Consider the following 19,366-nt stretch of genomic DNA (forward strand, 5'->3'; position numbering starts at 1 on the left):
CTGCCACCAAGAAGCAGGAAAATTGCATTCAAAGCACAGATGGCCATCCAGTCTCTGCTTAAAAGCCTCCAAAGAAGGAACCTCCACCACACACTTGGGCAGAGAGTTCCACTGCTGAACAGCTCTCACAGTTAGGAAGTCCTTCCTCATGTTCAGGTTGAATCTCTTTTGCTGTAGTTTGAAGTCATTGTTCCACATCCTAGTCTCCAGGGCAGCAGAAAATAAGCTTGCTCCCTCCTCCTTATTGTGATATCGTTTTTTTTTAAACTTCTGATTATTGGTTATATATTGTGTCTTGTCTTTTTGTTTTTTGCTTATGTATATATTGTGTCTTGATTCTGTTGTCAGCTGCCCCGAGTCCATGTGGAGAGGAGGTGGGATATCAATATATTGGTTAATACTATTATTATTATTATCATTATTATCATTATTTGAAACAAGATGAGCCCACAGCAAACAAGATCACTCTGCTGGCTGTTGTATTGGACCACACGTCGGACACTCCCCAAGTGTCTAAGACTATGTGATGTATCGGCAAATAATGCATGCAGATCCCAGTAGGGTGGCCTTTTGCAGCTGACAGATGGCAATTTTGTCAGTGCTGATTGTGTTTAAGTGCAGGCCGATCACCACTGGGACCACCTTAACTGGCTTGTGCCAGAGTCTTTGCAGTTCAATGTTTATATCCCTGTATCGTGTCAGCTCTTCCAGTTGTTTCTCTTCAATCCTGCTGTCGCCTGGGATTGCAACATCAACGATCCATACTTGATTTTTCAACATGATCGTGAGGTCAGGAGTATTGCGTTCCAAAACTCTGTCAGTCTGGATTCAGAAGTCCCAGAATAGCTTGACATGTTCATTTTTTGTAACTTTTTTCTGGCTTGGGATCCCACCGGTTTTTGTCACAGGGAGATGGTATTTGTGGCACAAGTTCCAACAAATCATCTGAGCAACGGTGTTATATCTCTGCTTGTAGTCTGTCTGTGCTATCTGTTTGCAGCAGCTGGGGATGTGATTTATTGTTTCATCTGCTTCCTCATCATCATCATCATCATCACCATCATCGAATATAGTGCATTAATTTCACAATTTTTATCACTTCAATATTTCATTTAATTTAATAATCAAGTATTAACTTATTACCCTTAATGTTAAAGTTCCCAGTCTGCCCCACTGAACTTCTGTGTTTATGTATTTAATTGATATAGGGTCTACTTTTCTCTGATAAGATTAAAAACAAGTGGAAATAAATGGCCGGTGCAATGTAAACAATCTTTTCTAAACTAGTATCTTGAGGCCCCCTGAAACTGACCAAAGAACTCCAGGAAAGCAATTCTCACCCATGTAAAAGAATCACTATTCTACATTTAAGTAATGCTTTAAATCCATTCATTATGTTTAACTATTTAATTAATCTGAACTACACTATGGAAAATGGTGTCTTTGTTTTTATAAGTAAACTAGCCTGTATAAAAGCAGGTTACCATCAAATTCAGGGACACTTCAAAATACATTTGGTTTTTGGCCATCAAGTATCAAGGGACATAATACAAATCTAGCATGATGAGGGTTACTTCTGTTTTCCTCTATGGAGTGGAGACTGGAAGGCAGGAGGAAGGAATAAGCAGATTGCTTTAATTGCAAGATCCAACACTTGTAAGCTTAAAAAGAAACATTGGGTAATATTGAGAGCTTAGTGAGAAGAGATTTATGTAACCTGCACCTAAACCACAAGTCACATGGGCTCCCCCCCTCCCTTTGAGACTTTTGCTCAGAGCAGAGGTTATGTTTTTAACTTGCTTCCTCCTCAGTTATGCAGTGCCAGCCTGGGGTGAATGACTTCAAGCTGAGTCCAAGATGTCCTTAAAGAGGCTCATTCAGCAGAACCACAAGGCCAGCTGCGGGAGCTATAGAGTGAATTCAGCTTACAGCCCCAGCTTAGAACCCATTGGTAGCCCGAAACTGGACAACAAAAGTACCGAGATCTTCCCAAAGTCAGTGGAGACTTTGTCCAGGGACCTCAAGCAGGTATGTTTCACTTCAAAATTGTGCTGGACCTACATACATACATACATACATATATATATATATATATATGTATATGTATATGTATATGTATGTATATGTATATGTATATACACACACGCACACACAGAAAAACGGGGTACGGTGTTTCTTAGAATCGTGGGTGAGATCTATCTATCTATCAATCTCAAACTGTTGGTGGAAGTAGTGTGCATCTTGCAATCAGTGGTGTCTTGGAAGCGAAGAAATACGGTAATATGCCAGATTAAATTCCATACTAATCTTACCTGCTGTCAGGTCTGGCCCTGCCATTGGGCAGAGTGATGCAAGAGTCTTTAGTCAGCAGATCTGGGGTGTTGTGAATGGGCAGCAAATTCCTAGTTAACTTACTTTGTTCTCTCTGTATTTTGATCTCCAGGAATGGGGAGAGGTGCTTGCAAGATATTGTTTTGCATGCTGAAATAACTTGTTTGGGTTTGTGTACATGGTGCCACTTGGTGCTCTGCCTCAATAGCAAATTTTCTTGGGCCAGTCCTGCTTCTTTTGTGTGTAACGTTTGTCGGAATTCCAAAAATTTGCAGGTGAAACTTTCTTCCATTGTTTATTTCCACACCTGGGGATCAAGGATGGACTAACTTGCTCCATTTCCATTTATTTGAGTATCTCTCGGCCCTTTCACACAGCTAAATAACACAGAATATCAAGGCAGAAAATCCCACAATATCTGTTTTGAACTCGGTCATCTGAGTCCACACTGCCACATATTTCAGTTCAAAGCAGACGTGGGATTTTATTCAGCTGTGGGGAAGGGGCCTCTGATAGGCATAGACTGGCACAGGGCCAAATCTGCCATAAATCCAAGTAAAGAAGATGCTCTGGCAGATGATTTGCTATGTCCTGAGTGCATGACAACTTGTTACTTTTCAATCTGTTGTTGTTGTTGTTGTTGTTGTTGTTGTTGTTGTTGTTGTAATGCGGGAAAGGGACTTATGGGATTTGTCTCAATGCCAAAATAATTTGAGCAGTTTCAGGCAGTGGTGGAGCTATGAGAGGGCAAAATGAACATTGCCCCCCATATAAATTCTGCCTCCCTGGATAACATTTTTTTGCAATCTTTCAGAGACACATGAAAATCATTTACATGTAGACCATACCAAGCATATCTGCTGTGCTCACATTACCCTTGGTAATGTTGCCTGCTCCTTTTCTTTGGATGTGAGAACTCTAGTTCTAAATGCCGAACTGAAATTTAAAGTTACTGAACACTAGAAATTGGGGAGCTGGCAGAAACTGTCACCTTGAGAGGCAATGTCCTCATTTTACCCCCCATCCATTCAACTGATGCTTTACCATAGTAGAGCAAAGCATCAGTTGAACATCCTAAGAAAAAGGCAGGAAAACTGAATCTGAACAAGTAACAATAATAGTTCTGAACATGAATGATTTTCAATGTCTCACTCTCTCCAGTGGTATAAATTCAGGGATTCAAGGGAATTTTCATGGGGGTTTTTCTTCTGGGAGACAATGCTCTCCTTCTGCACCCACCTGGCTTTAGATACTATATCCTTTGCTTATATGTGGTTGCATGTGTGTGCAGATACCATTTTGAAAGGAAGGCGGGATATACATTCAATTAAAAAAATTAAACAATCCTCTTCCAGATAAGGCAACAAAAGGCTGGATGTGGCAACTCTGGGTGATTCTAATGGCATCACAGGGAGAATGGCCAGCGGGGACTGTAGTATGTACTTTCACTCTGCTCAGTGGTTCTCAATCTGTGGGTCCCCAGGTGTTTTGGCCTACAACTCCCAGAAATCCCAGCCAGTTTACCAGTTGTTAGGATTTCTGGGAGTTGAAGGCTAAAACATCTGGGGACCCACAGGTTGAGAACCACTGGGTTAGATGTTTAAAACAACCAGTCGCCATGGAGCATGAAATCAAGATCAATATATAGTTCAGCCAGTCCTTAACAATAAGCTCAGTAAGTTCTATTGCTACCACTTCCTAATTGGTGGCAGCAACCATTTTGAAATGTGCTCCTTTTTAAAATTAAGAGATTTTGTTGCTTTTACAGTAGAGCTCTGGACAAAAAAACAATTTGCTATTACTACGCTAACTGCATATTCCTATTAACATTACTAATAGCCATAATTGCAGATCATCACATCATTAAGTTTCTTATGGCTTAGAAAATTCATAAATTATTTCCAGTCTCTCTCTCTTTTTGAACTGGTTTATGTGTTTGGCCCTACTCCGCAACCTAAGCAATTTGATCTCCTCATGATGATACTTCCAGTCTGTTTCCAAGTTTGAGCAAAGAATATTCATGCTTCTGCCAAAGGCTTTCGTGGCTAGAATCACTGGGTTCTTGTAGGTTTCTTCGGGATGTATGGCCATTGAAATCCACAAGCATGTGGGCAATTTCAATAGAAACCATGAAAATGAAGAAACCATGAAAATGAACAAAAACTGACTACCAGTATTTAAAAACTCTAAAATTATAACAGTAAATAAAGAACAACTCTCAAACACAGGGGAACTCCAGACAAGAAACAACCAGACACAGCTAACTACCTCTCAAAAAAGGATTCCCCTAGGTTGTAACAAGTCACACCTAAAAACTATCAGGCCATCAAATGCTAATCAAGGTGGCCAATTGAAACATTCACACTTGCCTCAAGCAGACAGAGTGCTTTCTCCCACCCTGGACATTATTCCGCAGATATATAAGCCACACTTGCCTAGTTTCCAACAGACTTCACAACCTCTGAGGATGCCTGCCATAGATGTGGGTGAATCGTCAGAAGAGAATGCTTCTGGAACACGGCCATACAGCCCAGAAAACTCACAGCAACCTATACTTATTTAATACTTATATATCCCTTTTCTCCTTACACTTTAGTAGGGAGTTGGAGATGTTGTTTGATATTCCTAGGCTTTTCAGTAGACGATTTTGTGGCTATTGGCAACCATTGGCTTTGACCAAGAAGCAATTTATTGGTTATCCAGCTAAACTTTTGCCAAACCTATGACTATTGTCTGTGGGCACTGGGTTTTTCCTTTTTCAGTGATTACCTTGCCTTGAGCCTTCAGAACAATGTGGGCAAATCTGCATGATGAAAAGAGAAAACTGAATATAGCTGCCTATTATAAGTTTTCTACATGTTGAACTGCAAACCTAAATGTTTTTTTCCATATTAAAAACTTCACATTGTCCAGTATACAACACAATACGAAACAGTGCTCTTTGGCCAGCATAAATGTGACAAAACAGGATGAGTCATTAGTTTGTCCTGTCTGTGAGTGTTTAATCCTTTTTGAAATGCTTCCAAACATGCAAAACCTTGCTTAGTGACAATTTAATCGCAACATCATCATCTCTCTCTCTCTCTCTCCCCTCCCTCTCTACCTCTCCCCCCCCCTCTATATATGAAGAATTCATTAACTCATGCCCCGCATCGCCTGACTCATGCCATTTATTTATGACAAAAACATGGGAGTCCTCACGTGTTGCTGCCATGGCGGCATGCGCCGGTTGAACTTCCCTTTTACAATGGAGCCCCACCCGATGTTGCAGTGTGTCGTAGCGAGCTCCGTCACAAAAGGGAAGATGAACAGGCACATGGTGCTGAATTCGCCCGCCTCTGATGAAGTCATAAATGAGCCCATTGACTAAAATCCCCTACCCACTCACTCACTCACTAAAATCTTCTCATTAGGCATTGGTGGAATTGCACTTTTAATATCCTCCTCCTTAAGCCTAAGTGAAGCTTGCTCCCCAGCACAGGAAGAATATTGATAGATTTCAACCATGTTGTTGGCACTGCCCAGTTCACTGGCTACTTGAGATTGTTAGAATAACTCTTTAGAACTAAGTTTGGAATGTTTATATTCATGTTAAACCATTATTTCAACGTGAATTTCCCAAATGGGAATGGATTTTGTTTTATAGAAATCACTAAATTGCTAATGAAACTGACTAGCTTTTCTTTATGCCCTTTTCTAGCTTGCTCTAAGCAGAACAACTTCTTTGGGTGAGTTTTCTGGCCCACAAAGGTAAGGAGGATTTCACTTTTCCTCATTAATATCAACTGTGATTTCAGTGTGTAATAGTTGCATCCCGCTCCCGCCCCCCTTTGGCCAAAAAAAGACTGTGACTATTATGTGGTGGTGACTATTATGCAATGGTGACTATTACATGGTGAAAAACTCTCCAGCTACAGGGCTCCACATGGCTGACTGCTGAGTGAAGCCCTGTAGTTGCAAAGAGCGCAGGTATGTAGGCAGGTCACACCCTTCATTCACTTGCCCAGACAGGTGCATAGACAAGTGAATAAGGGGTGTGCCTATTATGTGAGGAATAGCAGTCCCCCCCCCCAATATTACCATTACAAAAATGGTGGTGTGACTATTAAGTGATGACATCTATTATGTGAGGAAATACGGTATACTACTATTGATAATACAGTACTACTACTGTATCCACAGGAATATGTTCCTGCACCTAGCTTGAGAACAGGAAACTATTGATGATAGTGGACTCTTTTGAAATTAACAACTTTTGCCAGAAGTTATTACAGATTTATGCTGAAAGACATAGATAACTTCTAGAGAGGTATCCTCTTCAAGAATTTGCCAGTGTGACTTTATGGCAACGTCTGGCAGAACCATATCATAGAATTGCTTGTAGAACTTTGCAAATTTCAAGAGAGCACATATTTTGTGGAATTGTGGATACTGGTCTTGTGGGTACAGGGATCATACTGCATATTAATTACTTATCTCTACTGAGGCATGCATATTAAATGGCAAAGATGCAAATGTGAAACAACAGCTACAGTCAAATCTTTTGAGATGGAGAGTGATGGGGAGACTGAACTCAATAAACATTATCAACTACCATCCTAGACAGTAGTGTTGTGAAATTAAGTATTAGCAATAAGAGATCTGATAATTTCTCCTGCCTTGCCCACACAATGCCAGGGTACATAGGAAAAGGCTCCTCACTCCTCTTGTCTAGTTCACATAGTTAAATAAGGAAAATAGTTGTGTCAACCTTTGCCCAAAATAAAGCCCAGTGGAAATGACAGTTATAATATTAACCCCTCCATTGGGAAATAGTTTAGGCCCCTTCCACACAGCTGTATAAAATCCACATTGAACTGGATTAAATGGCAGTGTGGACTTAGATAATCCAGTTCAAAGCAGATATTGTGGATGATCTGCCTTAGTATTCTTGGTTATATAGCTGTGTGGAAGGACTCTTAGAAAAAAGGTGTGTGAACTGAATGGATTTGTGAATCAAGCAATTGTTTATGTCACAATGAACCCATAACTCAGCCTGTCTTTACAGCAAAGCTGCTATTTGAAATGATGTTATAGAAGTAAGATGTAAGCTGCAGAAGAGCACACCATGACTCTCACCATGTGCTCAAATTACATTCCATTAGAATTATCACTATAGTATGTTAGTTATGTATATATGGCTTGTAAAAATCTAGTCCAAATGATCTTTGGAGAAGTGCAGCATGGGGATAATAAGTTCTGAGATTCATGGTCTTTCCATAATACCATAGCTGTTGTTATGTTGCCATATCACTATAAAAAATTTGCTAGGGTAATACTGGTGCATGTGAATGACATATTTATTTTAAATAATGTCTTCAAAAATTTTTGACTCTACTGTTGCTAATGTTGATGCTTGTTTAATTTTCTGCAGAAAGTCACTTAGAATCTTTAAAGAAGATAATGAAACATTTGGATTTGAAATTCAGGTAAGGCGTTAACACTGTGAAGAGGGGAAAACTGTGGCTCTGACCTATTAGCCTGAATACCCTATGAAACAGAAATTAGCAGGTTCTCTGGGGGTAGGAAAATTGGAATAAATGTTCAGCCTCCTCCAGTGTCATGATCCTGATCAGGCCATCCACCTCTTTCCCTGGCTAATGACACTATGTGTGATGACACTCCTGAGCCTTTGGGAAAACTATAGCATCTGGCTTTACTCAGGGGCTATCTGTATACCTTCTGTTAAGATTAAGACCCTTAGCAGACAGATGCACTTTGAGGCAAGGTGAAAAGATAACTGAGTTTACTGAAACAAGATGAATAAAGGGTTAACTCCACCTGGGACTATCATGACGTAACTTAAAACAGTACATTACAAAAGGAGAATTTGCTGGTTGTAGTCATCTTTCTGGAATCTTTGAAAGACTCTGGTGTAAACCAATGGTTTATAAGTTTTTGCTTGCAAACTGTCTTAATCTTCTCTCATATGAAGCTTAGGCTGGCTAAAAGCTTCCTTTGTCCTTTGGACTGTTGGTATAATACAGATAAATGCAGCAGTTGCTAAGAATGCCTGTTTTTGGCCGAGGATCACCTGACAATGCCCCAAGCCTCTAGTGACTGTAGAAAAGGGAGGACTCCAGTAAGAGAACTTTATACAGGGAAATGGAATAGACCAAATAAGACTGGCCTGTGGGGGGATTTTAAGCTCCACCCAAAAACTAATACAAAGGAAGGTCTCTACACTATTGGGAAGGCCTATAAACAGGGGGAACTAAAGCTAAGGAGAGGAGAAAGCAGAGTCAAGACTTCACACTATGGATTTTCTACATTCTGGTAATAACAAGTGCATAAAGAGCCAAAAGGTGCTCTGATCTTGGAAGCCATGCAAGGTCAGCTCTTATTAGTGCTCAGAAGGAAGACCAACAGTAGCTGCTGTAATATACTATATTTCAGAGGGAGGAACTGGTAAACCACCCCTGAATATTTCTTTCCTAAGGAACCCCATTAAAATCCACTAGTCACCATAAATCAACAGGCGACTTAAAGGCATGTTTTATCTATCACTTTTTCTGTATTGTGATGAATAAGAAGGAAAGTCATTCTTTCTGAGAAGAGGGTGAACAGAGCCTATGAGTCTGGGTGCCTTTCCCACTTTGTTTCCCTTCCCTCTTATAATGAGTTGAATTGGGGAAAAGAGAATAGCTTCCTCCAAATCACTTTCACACAGTTTGGTAACTTTAGAGAACTGGCTTGCTGGGTGGGAAGCTTTTAAAAAAAACATACAAAAAATAAAAGGACACAGAGGAAGTGCTTCTTTTCGCATGACGAAGGTGGGTGCAATTTGTGGCTCTGTAGAACAAGCCCACAAGCTCTGCTGGTAAATGAGAAAAGGAAGGTGTGCACTTACCCATTGACAAAAAGAGGAAATGTGCTGGCAAAAGAAGATTTCTCTCAGATTCACATAAACATAACATCTACTGGGGTGGAGGAAGTATGGCTCACAGCTGTGTGCAAACTTTGAGACTCCCACTGAAGTCCTCATTGAGCTGTCTAATGCTCATAGACCTCCCATTTAAAAAAAAAAAAAATAACCCCCCCCCCTTGCGACCCCCCACCCCCAGCAAATTATTGTCATTTTGCCCCCAACCTCTCTGCCTACTATGCCCCGAAAAGTAAATTGATTAATAGTGGCTGAAAAATAGCTAAAATCAAAACTGGAAATGAGTTCAACATCACTTTTAGACCTATCAGGTATAGGGCTGAAAACCGGCTCCCACTCCCTCTGCATTTGCCCATCTTGATGCTAGAGATATATGTGGAAATTTAGAAACATATAGTATCTTTAAATGGAAATGTAATACTTCTCACTGAATTGAATTGGGGCTGCGTGTAGAATGATAAAAGTACTATGAACAGATAACCCGTGTGCCTGTTTGGTTTCTTCCTATGTGCCAATTCTTGATGAGCAATGCCATTGTTCTTGGTCTTTAAACTAGACTTAGAGTGGAGTTCCCATTAAAGAGAATGCCCACCATAATGCAGAGGTAAGACTCTGCAGGGCCAGGTTCTCTGACTAATAACAGTGTTTCTGGCTATTTACAGATGTTGCCTTTCCAGTGTCACAGTAGTCAGTTCTTGGAAATGTGTGCTTATGTTTGCAAAGTGAAAGAAGGAAGCCGTGCCTCACTTTCTGGACTTCAAAATGGTAATTACTCTTTCTCCATTCTAGCCTTCACTGTCCCACCAACCCAGAGCTCAACCTGCTTTTTGAGGATAGAGAGGGATCACAGGAAAGGTCTTTTTGGTGGCTGCCCCCAAATTCTGAAACTTACTCCCCAGGGAGTTTATACTGGCAGCCTATACCCTATCTTTCCACAGATATAGTGAACCCTGTTGAAATGCATTACTTCTGCCAGAAGTTCTCATAAAGTTACATTAGAAGATCTAAAATTACTAAAGAGCTATTTCTGTAGGAATTTGCTAGGCTCTTTTACTTCTGGTAAAAATATGCTATAGTATCACCTGGAGGACTGAGGGCTCTTCCACCAGCCCTATATCCCAGAATATCAAGACAGAAAATTCCACAATATTTGCTTTCAACTAGGTTATCTGAGTCCACACTCAGATAATGTGGGATTTTCTGCCTTGACACTGGGATATAGGGCTGTGTGAAAGGGCTCTAAGAAAATTCCTAGAGATGGCATATTTTGTCAGATGTGGGTAGGTGAATCTGTGGGTACCAATCCCATAGGTACGGTGCTCATTCTGTAGAAATATGCCAATTCTACTAATAATAACAACAGTAATATGCCGAAAATACAATATCTTGCTTCATCTGTTTCGTTTTGCCATGGTTGCAGGCTACATTTTGATGACTATCAACGGAGTGAGCACGTTGGGCCTCAGTCGCAAGCAAATGGTGGACATGATCAAATCATCAAGGAATCTTTTAAGGTAATCAAGAAGCTTTACATGTATGATTAAAAGGCAGAAAGGAGGCTATTTTGTGAATTGTTAATTATTAGTAGTACTTTTGTTGCATTATTTTTCAATGCTGATTAAGGAAAGAAGCTGCTGGTGAAAAGAGCAACCATGGTACAAGAGTTGTAAAATGTGGAAGGCAGAACATGGTTTCCAGTGATGGATCAATGAGATTGGTCATGAAACAATTGGAAGGATTAGGAATTTTACAGATTTGCTGGAGATTCTGGGGAACACAACACAGTCTGGGGAGTTTGTTGATTCTATGGGACATGTCAATGAGATTGAACCCAGAGGTGTCATAGTAGCTGAATCCAAGAAGACAGCTGAGTAATGTCTTCATTGTAGAACGTAGTTCTAAGGATCCCACAGTCAGAATGGTAGGTGGACATCCCAGTTGGGGAATTCTGTCAGCTAACTATCCAAAAATAACTTATTTGAACATTCCCTGAAAATAATACCCTTTCTCCTAGTTTCTTTGTTGTTAAATCGCAACCCAAGAGGATCATTTCTCCATGGCCATTCCTGGGTACATTATTATCTTGCATTTATGCTACTTTTTGTTATTAAGAATTTATCTTCAAGCAACTGACTGGTTTTCTTTGGCTGGGAGGAATTGACAACGAAGCAAAGCATCATACCTTTCATTTCTCTGAATTGACAGAAGTTCCATTTACTCAGGAATGGCAAACATGTAGCCTCCAGATGTTGTTCAAGCCTGGTAAATGGTGAAGAGTGATGGGAACTGCAGTCCAACAACATCTGAAGGACTGTAGATTTCACATTCCTACTTTAGCTTGTCATCCCAGTGTGCCTGAGTCACCTAATAATCAATATTTAAATACTCTGTATTTTCAAAGAGATAGGCAGACATTCTGTTGAAGTTTTGCATGTGTATCAGTTCCCTTACACAATCACTTGTACTTTTTTGGCTGTAAGTATTCAGTTCGCAGTTGTGTAAGCAAACTTCCACAAGTGTAATAATTGTCCATGTATTCTTGGTTAGTGTGTAATGACTCACCAGTGTCTTCAATGTATCATATGAATTACCAAAGACAACAGTTGTGCATCCCCGCTTTCCCACAGGGCAATAAGCAGGCACATTTGCAGAAACACAACTGACTGCACAATGTCAATATTCAGCAAAAAGGTAGCATATATAAGTGCAGATTTGTAATATGCAAGCACAGTGTAGTGTTTTGGCCAGTGTGTCCATATAAAAATAAAAAGGTGGAGCCATTAAGAAAAAACAGATTTATGGTAGCCCAAAAATTTTGTGCATTCCAGTCTATTTCCTGGGATGGGCTGATGGCTACCTTCAACTTTCTCTTGTGAGTTACTCATGCACATTTGTTTAAAACATTGTGTGCACAGAAAGTAATTTCTGGATCACTTCTCTTGGGCCAAAATGTCACTAAAGGGTGTTGAGGGTAAAAATAAAGGTTTTAATTTTTTTTCAAGATGTGTTTAGTTTAAGTGTGCAGTCTTCTGAGATTTTCTGCAGATGGCAATTCAGCCTCTCAGCTTTTGATAATACTATGGATCAAAATTTGAAAGATTTTCTGTTCCTGGTTTGAAAGTGTTATTCCTGTTTAAGTGTGCAGTACTTTCTTTGAAAATAGTTGTTATACTCCAGAAACTATGTTGAATTGGTTGAGATATTCATTGAAAACTATAGTAAAATGTGCTGCAGGATGTCCCACAAAACCAAAGTTTTTGCAGTTTAATAAATCTTTTCCATACCTTTATGATAGAACCAATTAGGAAATGACATTTATAACCTAGGTATAAACATCATGTTACATAGTGTAATTGTCCACCTGGCTTAAAGGAGTGGATTTATTTTTTACCCCATATTTTTTTACCTGATGCAAGCGGTTCGGGGAAGAGTATGTGCATACATATATAGTCACTGTGGGAGAAGGGTGATCTGAGGTAACTCCCTCCCTCCAGTGACCCATTATTGACTGGAGTTTGTTTCCCTATTGATCAGGAAGCTAATGGCTCCACTTCATCCCACCCCTCTTGTAAGCAATCTGACCTGATATGAGGGCAATTGCAGCAGGGGTCCTGCTTCTGCATTTTGCACTGGAGAAAGTTCACTTGGGTTGATGGGAACATCAGTCAGCTATTTCATGATCAACAAGGGAACAGGTGTACAGAGGGATTGGGGAAGTTGGGTTTGGATTCACTATGTAGCTTTAAAATGCTATGGTTATGCAGCAATTCTGGCCAAGAACAACATCAACAACAAAAACAGAAACCAAGATTAAATCGATCTTTGACTTGAACCAATGCAGTCCCATTATATTCTTATGTCATGTTCCAAATGTCTTTGTGAATAGTTATTTTTTAAAAGTACATGTATCTCACCATAATAACAATAATCATAAATATTAATATTATGTTTGTTGTTTATAGGTTGGATGTTGTGAATGAAGCCTTGATCATAAAGCAAATGGAACTGGAAACTAAGTTGCAATTTTTGAAGGTACATGACCATAGAGCCCAAAAACCCCACAACAATGCAGGGATTCCAGCCATGAAAGCCTTCGACAATTAGGTTTCTGTTTTGGTTGTGGAAAAAGGGAAAGCTGTTCCTCAGCTCCATTTCTCCTAGGCTGGATTTACTCTGCTTTATAATCCATATTATCAAAGCAGGTAATCCAGGTTATCTGCTTTGAACCGGATTATATGAGTCTGCATAGTCATATAATCCAGTTCAAAACAGATAATCTAGATTTATATGACAGTGTAGATGAGGCCTTAGAAGACAGATTTTAAGCCATTTTAGAAGATTCTACTAAATTTTTCCATACAGGAGTCCATTCCTCCTGTGCAGACACTATGGAAATCCAAGTTACTCATCTCTTAGCAGGTTAATGATTCTTTTTAGTATCTTGACATTATAATGAAGTAACCATGGAGTCAGCCTACTCTACTCTACTGTAACTCTCTAGCTCTCTTGCTGAGGACTCTAAATGTGAGTTCTAGGATTCCTTAGGATGAAACCACAATGATTAGGGTGGAATCATAGTGCTATACCTGTGCAGTATGTATGGGCCCTTGGTCTTGCGTTACTTCCCCTTGCTTGTCTCCTGACTTGATTCAGTAGATGATAATTGGGTAGGAAAGGGGTTAATGTTTTCTCCAGCACAGTTGTTCCTTCGTCCTGTTGGGAGCCTTTAGTTGCTGCCACCAAATGCTCACAAGGCGCCACCCCAGGAAGACTGCCAGTACCTAGTAGAGTGTATGAGGGAATGGTACATCCAGCCACTGTTGTTGCTCACTCCAGTGTGTTTCCCTAACCTGAAATAAACTCTTTAAGAGGGGCAAAGAGAGATGTGTCTGGGGAGGCCACATGCTCAGCTAAACCCCTTATGTACCATGGAGGTACCACCTGATGTTGAACTCGAACTGATCCCAATGCCTGGAATGACTGCAAGCACACTTTGATTACAGCAGCTAAGCAGTCAAGGAACCCCTGTCTGCCATCCAGCCTGGAAAGTGCTAGAAGCAAGTTGAACTGCACTGCCAGGTCTTTCATTGCTGTGATTAATGAGAACACAGCATTTGATTATCATGAGGCTTGGCAACTAGTTAGAATGCTGTGTGGATTCCTGACCGTTCAGTTGTCCAAGCCTGGACAAACTGCCAGATGATCTTTTTCTGTCTTTGAAAGAAAGCTTTTCAGAGGCGCTGGGAATGTATTTGAAGGAAGCAAGCCATTTGCTACAGTTTGTGATAGACCCTTTTTAACAGAAAGCTTTTAATACAGTTGGCCCCAATGCAGGGGATTGGTTAATCACAATCCCAACTGATTTAAGAATACAAGAAATGTATAATATCCCAAATTTATTCAGGAGTAATCATGATCACTGTTTGCTTTTCACAGAAAACTTTGCAAGAAAAAGTAATAGAATTCCAGTCTCTGTGCTTACAAGAACAACACCTTGCCAATGGTAAGTCTGAATATCCTGTTATAGGAAGGAAGGAATAGGTCATTGAAATGACATGAACGAGGGCAATGTATCTGAGGCAACTTGATTCCAGTTTTGGTCTGTTATACCACTGACCCAGCCCTGCTCTAACCATTACAATAACACCAATTGTCATGTTGGCTTGGCAAAAATAATATCTAGGTATAAGTCTTGCAAGTGTTTCACATAAAGTGCCAGTACTTGGCTGTGCACATCTATGGAGAGTGGTGCCCCTGTCCAGACCTGTAAGGGATGAGGAAGCACTACACTTACTAACCCCACTGCTCTACCATTCAAGGTGACAAGCTCACAAAGCCACAAATTCATGGCAGAGACAAGATTTTAACTGGGAACTGGCAACTTGGTCAGTAATTTCAGAGTCATAAATCTGCCTTAATCCAGTTCATTTTTATGATAGCTCCAGATGCAACATCCAAAAATCTCCCAAAACCTACTTTTTCAGCAGTGCATTCCTCCCTGTCCCCACCCCACACGGGGCTTTTTGTTTTGTCAGAGAACTGGAGGATGAGTGGGATAATGTCCTGCCCTTTTCCTGTAAGTTGTAATACTGCAAAAGTAGGGTTTGAGGGACCTATGAGGATGTAACTATATTTCAACCAGGGACTTCTTGATTTGGAATTTAACTCCTTAATTGTTGTTCTGGTCCACACTGTAACATTTATGTAAAATGTACCTGACAGAAGACAAACAAGCCCTTTTATTCCCAGAATTTCAAATAGCCTTCTCTCTTCCAAATTATATTCTAGATAGATCAAGACTGATACTTTATTTTGGTTTGTAAAACTAAATTTTCTGTAATTTTTCTGTTCTCTCCTCTCTCCCATCTCTCTTTCCATAGGTGAAGAATGCTCACCAGTAGATTCGGGGTGTTTAGAAGACTCAAACTTACTTGTAGATTATATTGGGTTGGAGTCAGTATGGGCAAACAAACCTCGCTATTCCAGTGAAAGCAGTTGTTTGAGTCGCTTGAGCTCCATGACGGTGGACAGTGAGGACAGCTTCTATCAGACCTGTGTTTTTGACGATGCTTCCAGTGGGAGGTGTAGCTGGCAGTCCAGCATGGAGGATGACTGCTTTTTGCCAAGGGACACTGATGCCATTCCTGGGAAGACTTCACTCAGAAGATCCAGGAGCATTAGTGTGTCTAGCAATGGACCTGGCTCACCCTTGTCCCAGGATAGAGGAAGCTCCTCCAGTGTTTTTGGGACACTCCCACGAAAAAATAGAAAGGGAAGCGTTCGAAAGAGGCTGATGAATTTTATCCCTGGCCTTTACCGAGCTGTGGAAGAGGAAGAAAGTCGAGTCTGATGGCTGAAGCCACTCTAGAACTCTAGGCACAGGTGGACATTGGTTATGTCATCATAAAGTGGCTGAACTTCAGACTTTTGTTCAGTGAAGTCAGCATACGTCCAACCAACAGTTCATACTGAGAGACTTTCATATTTCCTGAAACAGTACTGACAACAGTGTTGTTGTTGTTGTTGTTGTTGTTGTTGTTGTGTGTGTGTGTATTGAAGACAAGTGGGGATGGATATTTACTATTTTCTAATAAAATCAATACTGTGGATTTGGCAGAGTAATATACAGCAATGACTAGAAATGCATATTCCTTGACAGTACTGTTTCCCCAAGTTTATTATTTGTATTAAAAAGAAAATTGGGCATACAGGTAGACCTCCCATATCTTTGAGGGAAGTGTTCAGACCACAATGACATAAAACTTTACATATTGAATATCATTACATTACCTGATTTCTAGTAATGGTGTTGCATAGAAGGACCTAAGATTCTAGAGAGGTATCATGTCTCTACAAATATTATTTTTCCTGGGCACAGGTAAAATGATATGGGTCCCATTGTTATGGGGGACTTAGTGTATTATTTTTAGGCTATACTGCCATATAATGCAGTTTGAACTGCTTTATGTAGTTTGCACTGACCATATAATGCAGTTCAAACTGCATTATATGGCAGGGTAGATCCAGCCATGGTTCACTCAACTGGCATTAACACAGTATTTCCTTTCTGCTATTGTTAAGAACTCATGACTGTCCATCCTTGGTTTTAATATCCTTTGTTTGTCATGTGGAAGAACCAGAACTAATTATTCCTTGAGCCACAGGGAGAGGCAGGAATGAATGATGATGATGATAATAATAATAATAATAATAATAATAATAATTGCAAGGCAAGGTAAAGAAGTCATCTTGGATATCATACACAACATGGTACAGGTTTGTATCACCCTTCCCCCCCAACCCTTGATCCATTTTCCTGTTAGAAGTAGAGATATGTTCTATAAAGTAAATAATTGCGAACTAAGGCAGTTCAATTTTCCAGTGTTTGTATGTTTGTGGACATTTTCTGCACTTGCCTTTTTACAGCATTGATTGTTTTCAAAGTTGAAAATTAGAGGGAGGAAGATTATGTGGTTCAGGCCCGCACAGATCCCCTATATCTCATTTTTAAATATATATATATATATATATTAAAAAATTGCCCTAAAATCTGGGTTTTGTCCAGCAATTGCACATTGGGGCCATAATTTTATTCCAAAACATGCTCCCCACAGCAATAATAATATAATAAATTTAAACTTTAAAATTGACTTAAGAATGGGAATATTCTTGCTGTCTTCAAAAATTGTAACAGTGTAGCTTAGAATAGAGAGGTGCACAAAATGAACTTCCATCCCCAAGTTAAACATACAGGTCCATACACTGGAGTCCTGAAACTGGCTACTGCTCCCTGTTGGGTATACAGTTTGGAAGAACCAACACCTCTAAAAATAACATTTTAGACGACACTTCCCTAAACAATCCACATAGCTAGTGATCCAAGTTGTGATATCACCACAAGACAGATATGACTCACCATCCCTGACTATAGACACCCCTAGCATTACATTTAGGTGAGAACATGATTTCTGTAGAAGCATTCTCGGTTTCTTGCTTAGAATAGCAGGAGAAAGAGAGGAAGTGGTTTGCTGCCACATCACTGTAAAACGTCAGCTGATGCCACAATCTCATTCGCCTTACGATAATGAGCACTGCTGAAATGAGGGCTGTCAACTGTCAGTTTCCCTTACTGGGCATTGGTCCTTTGAGCAAAATCATTCTGGGAAGGGAAGAAGGAGCTCTGGATAGTTGCATTACCTCAATCTTTACAAACCTCTTGCTAAGGAAGATCAACATGTTCCCAATCACATGTAAATGGCTGTTAATGATGTTTTGGCATCATTTCACTGTTCCCTTCCCTCTGCTTTCCTCCTCTGGTATGTCTCTTCTTCTGATTTGTAAAAGGACAGTGCTTATGTTTTATTTTTATTTATATGCAGAGCAGGCAAGCAATATAGCACATTGAATTCGAATTGTTCTGAGCAGAATTATAACATGAGAATAAATGATGCCCAAGATCTCAGACTGGGTTCCATATTGTAAATCTCTGTGATGTTATTCATTAATTGTAATACACAATGTATGTGCTGAATGGTAAGACGGTACAATGTAACCAAGATACTAAGTGTGTAACCAAGTGCACAATCAAGTGAACATGCACATCTAAGTGTAAGGCATAATATGCTTCTAGTGAGATGGATGATGTACACATTCATGTGTGTGTAACGCCACAGGATGAACAACTCTGGTTCTACAACCCTGGACTGAAAGTGGACATCCTGCACCAAACAAAAATATCTTGTGATTTTCATAAGTAAATTAACTATGCATAAGACACCAGCAGGAGTCTGGCTAAAGAATCATATAAACAACCAGCATCTTATATGCTAACAGCACAAGTTCATTCATTGCCAACTTGGAACTAATCCCCACTTAGTCTATTGGTGCTTGCTCTCAGGAAGTACACATAGGTTGCAGCTTGCAAGTATTACTGAAAAGAACGCTCTGTATTTCTCTGTCCAATAGAGGAAACCATGCAGGTATATGTACAGCAAATGTATGTACACAGCAGCATATGTAAAATGCACACTTTCCCCCATCCAATGACATCTCAGCAAGTGGGGATGCTGTTTTCCAAACTTATTTTGAATTGATAGATCATAGAAATGCATTAGCTTAATCTTTCAAGTTGTTGGGTTGTTGTAGGTTTTTTGGGCTGTATGGCCATGTTTTAGAAGCATTCTCTCCTGACGTTTTGCCTGCATCTATGACATCCTCAGAGGTTGGCTGGCATAGATGCAGGCGAAATGTCAAGAGAGAATGCTTCTAGAACACGGCCATATAGCCCAAAAAAACCTACTACAACCCAGTGATTCTGGCCATGAAAACCTTCAACAATACATCTACTAGTTGTTGTTTGCGTTGTTATTTGCTGTCACGTTGACTTTGCCGAATGGTGACCGTAAGAATGAAAGGCTCCTATGAACCCGTTACCATCAGCCTTGTCAGATCTTGAAAATATTCGGGTTGTGACTTCCTTGATTGAGGACCTTATCAGATGGTCTTTGGGCTCAATTTCCATGCACTTAGGAAAGAGAGCCACACAGGAGTCCCACAGAGGACATCACATGATGTAAGGGCACTTTTGGTGGGACTCTGTGAGGCTCTCTTTCC

General features: G+C 40.1%; 1 protein-coding gene across 1 annotated transcript; it reads left to right on the forward strand.

Annotated features, from left to right (window-relative positions):
• The first annotated feature begins 1,778 nt into the window (after positions 1–1,778).
• Positions 1,779–18,216, forward strand: CYTIP (cytohesin 1 interacting protein). The gene is made up of 8 exons (XM_060777241.2): positions 1,779–2,028; positions 6,032–6,081; positions 7,745–7,799; positions 9,916–10,018; positions 10,674–10,767; positions 13,216–13,285; positions 14,690–14,756; positions 15,634–18,216. The coding sequence occupies exons 1-8, from the start codon at positions 1,858–1,860 to the stop codon at positions 16,101–16,103; spliced, it is 1,080 nt and encodes a 359-aa protein (XP_060633224.2). The 5' UTR covers positions 1,779–1,857; the 3' UTR covers positions 16,104–18,216.
• Positions 18,217–19,366: the final 1,150 nt, after the last annotated feature.

The sequence above is a fragment of the Anolis sagrei genome, chromosome 1 (assembly GCF_037176765.1).
Source record: "Anolis sagrei isolate rAnoSag1 chromosome 1, rAnoSag1.mat, whole genome shotgun sequence".
Lineage (NCBI taxonomy): Eukaryota > Metazoa > Chordata > Lepidosauria > Squamata > Dactyloidae > Anolis > Anolis sagrei.

Bases quoted from the DNA above. Each gene is read 5' to 3' on its own strand.
- CYTIP (XM_060777241.2), top strand. From the start codon at position 1,858: ATGTCCTTAAAGAGGCTCATTCAGCAGAACCACAAGGCCAGCTGCGGG. The intron at 6,082-7,744 runs GTAAGGAGGATT...AATTTTCTGCAG, and splicing joins GAGTTTTCTGGCCCACAAAG to AAAGTCACTTAGAATCTTTA. The intron at 10,019-10,673 runs GTAATTACTCTT...CCATGGTTGCAG, and splicing joins ACTTTCTGGACTTCAAAATG to GCTACATTTTGATGACTATC.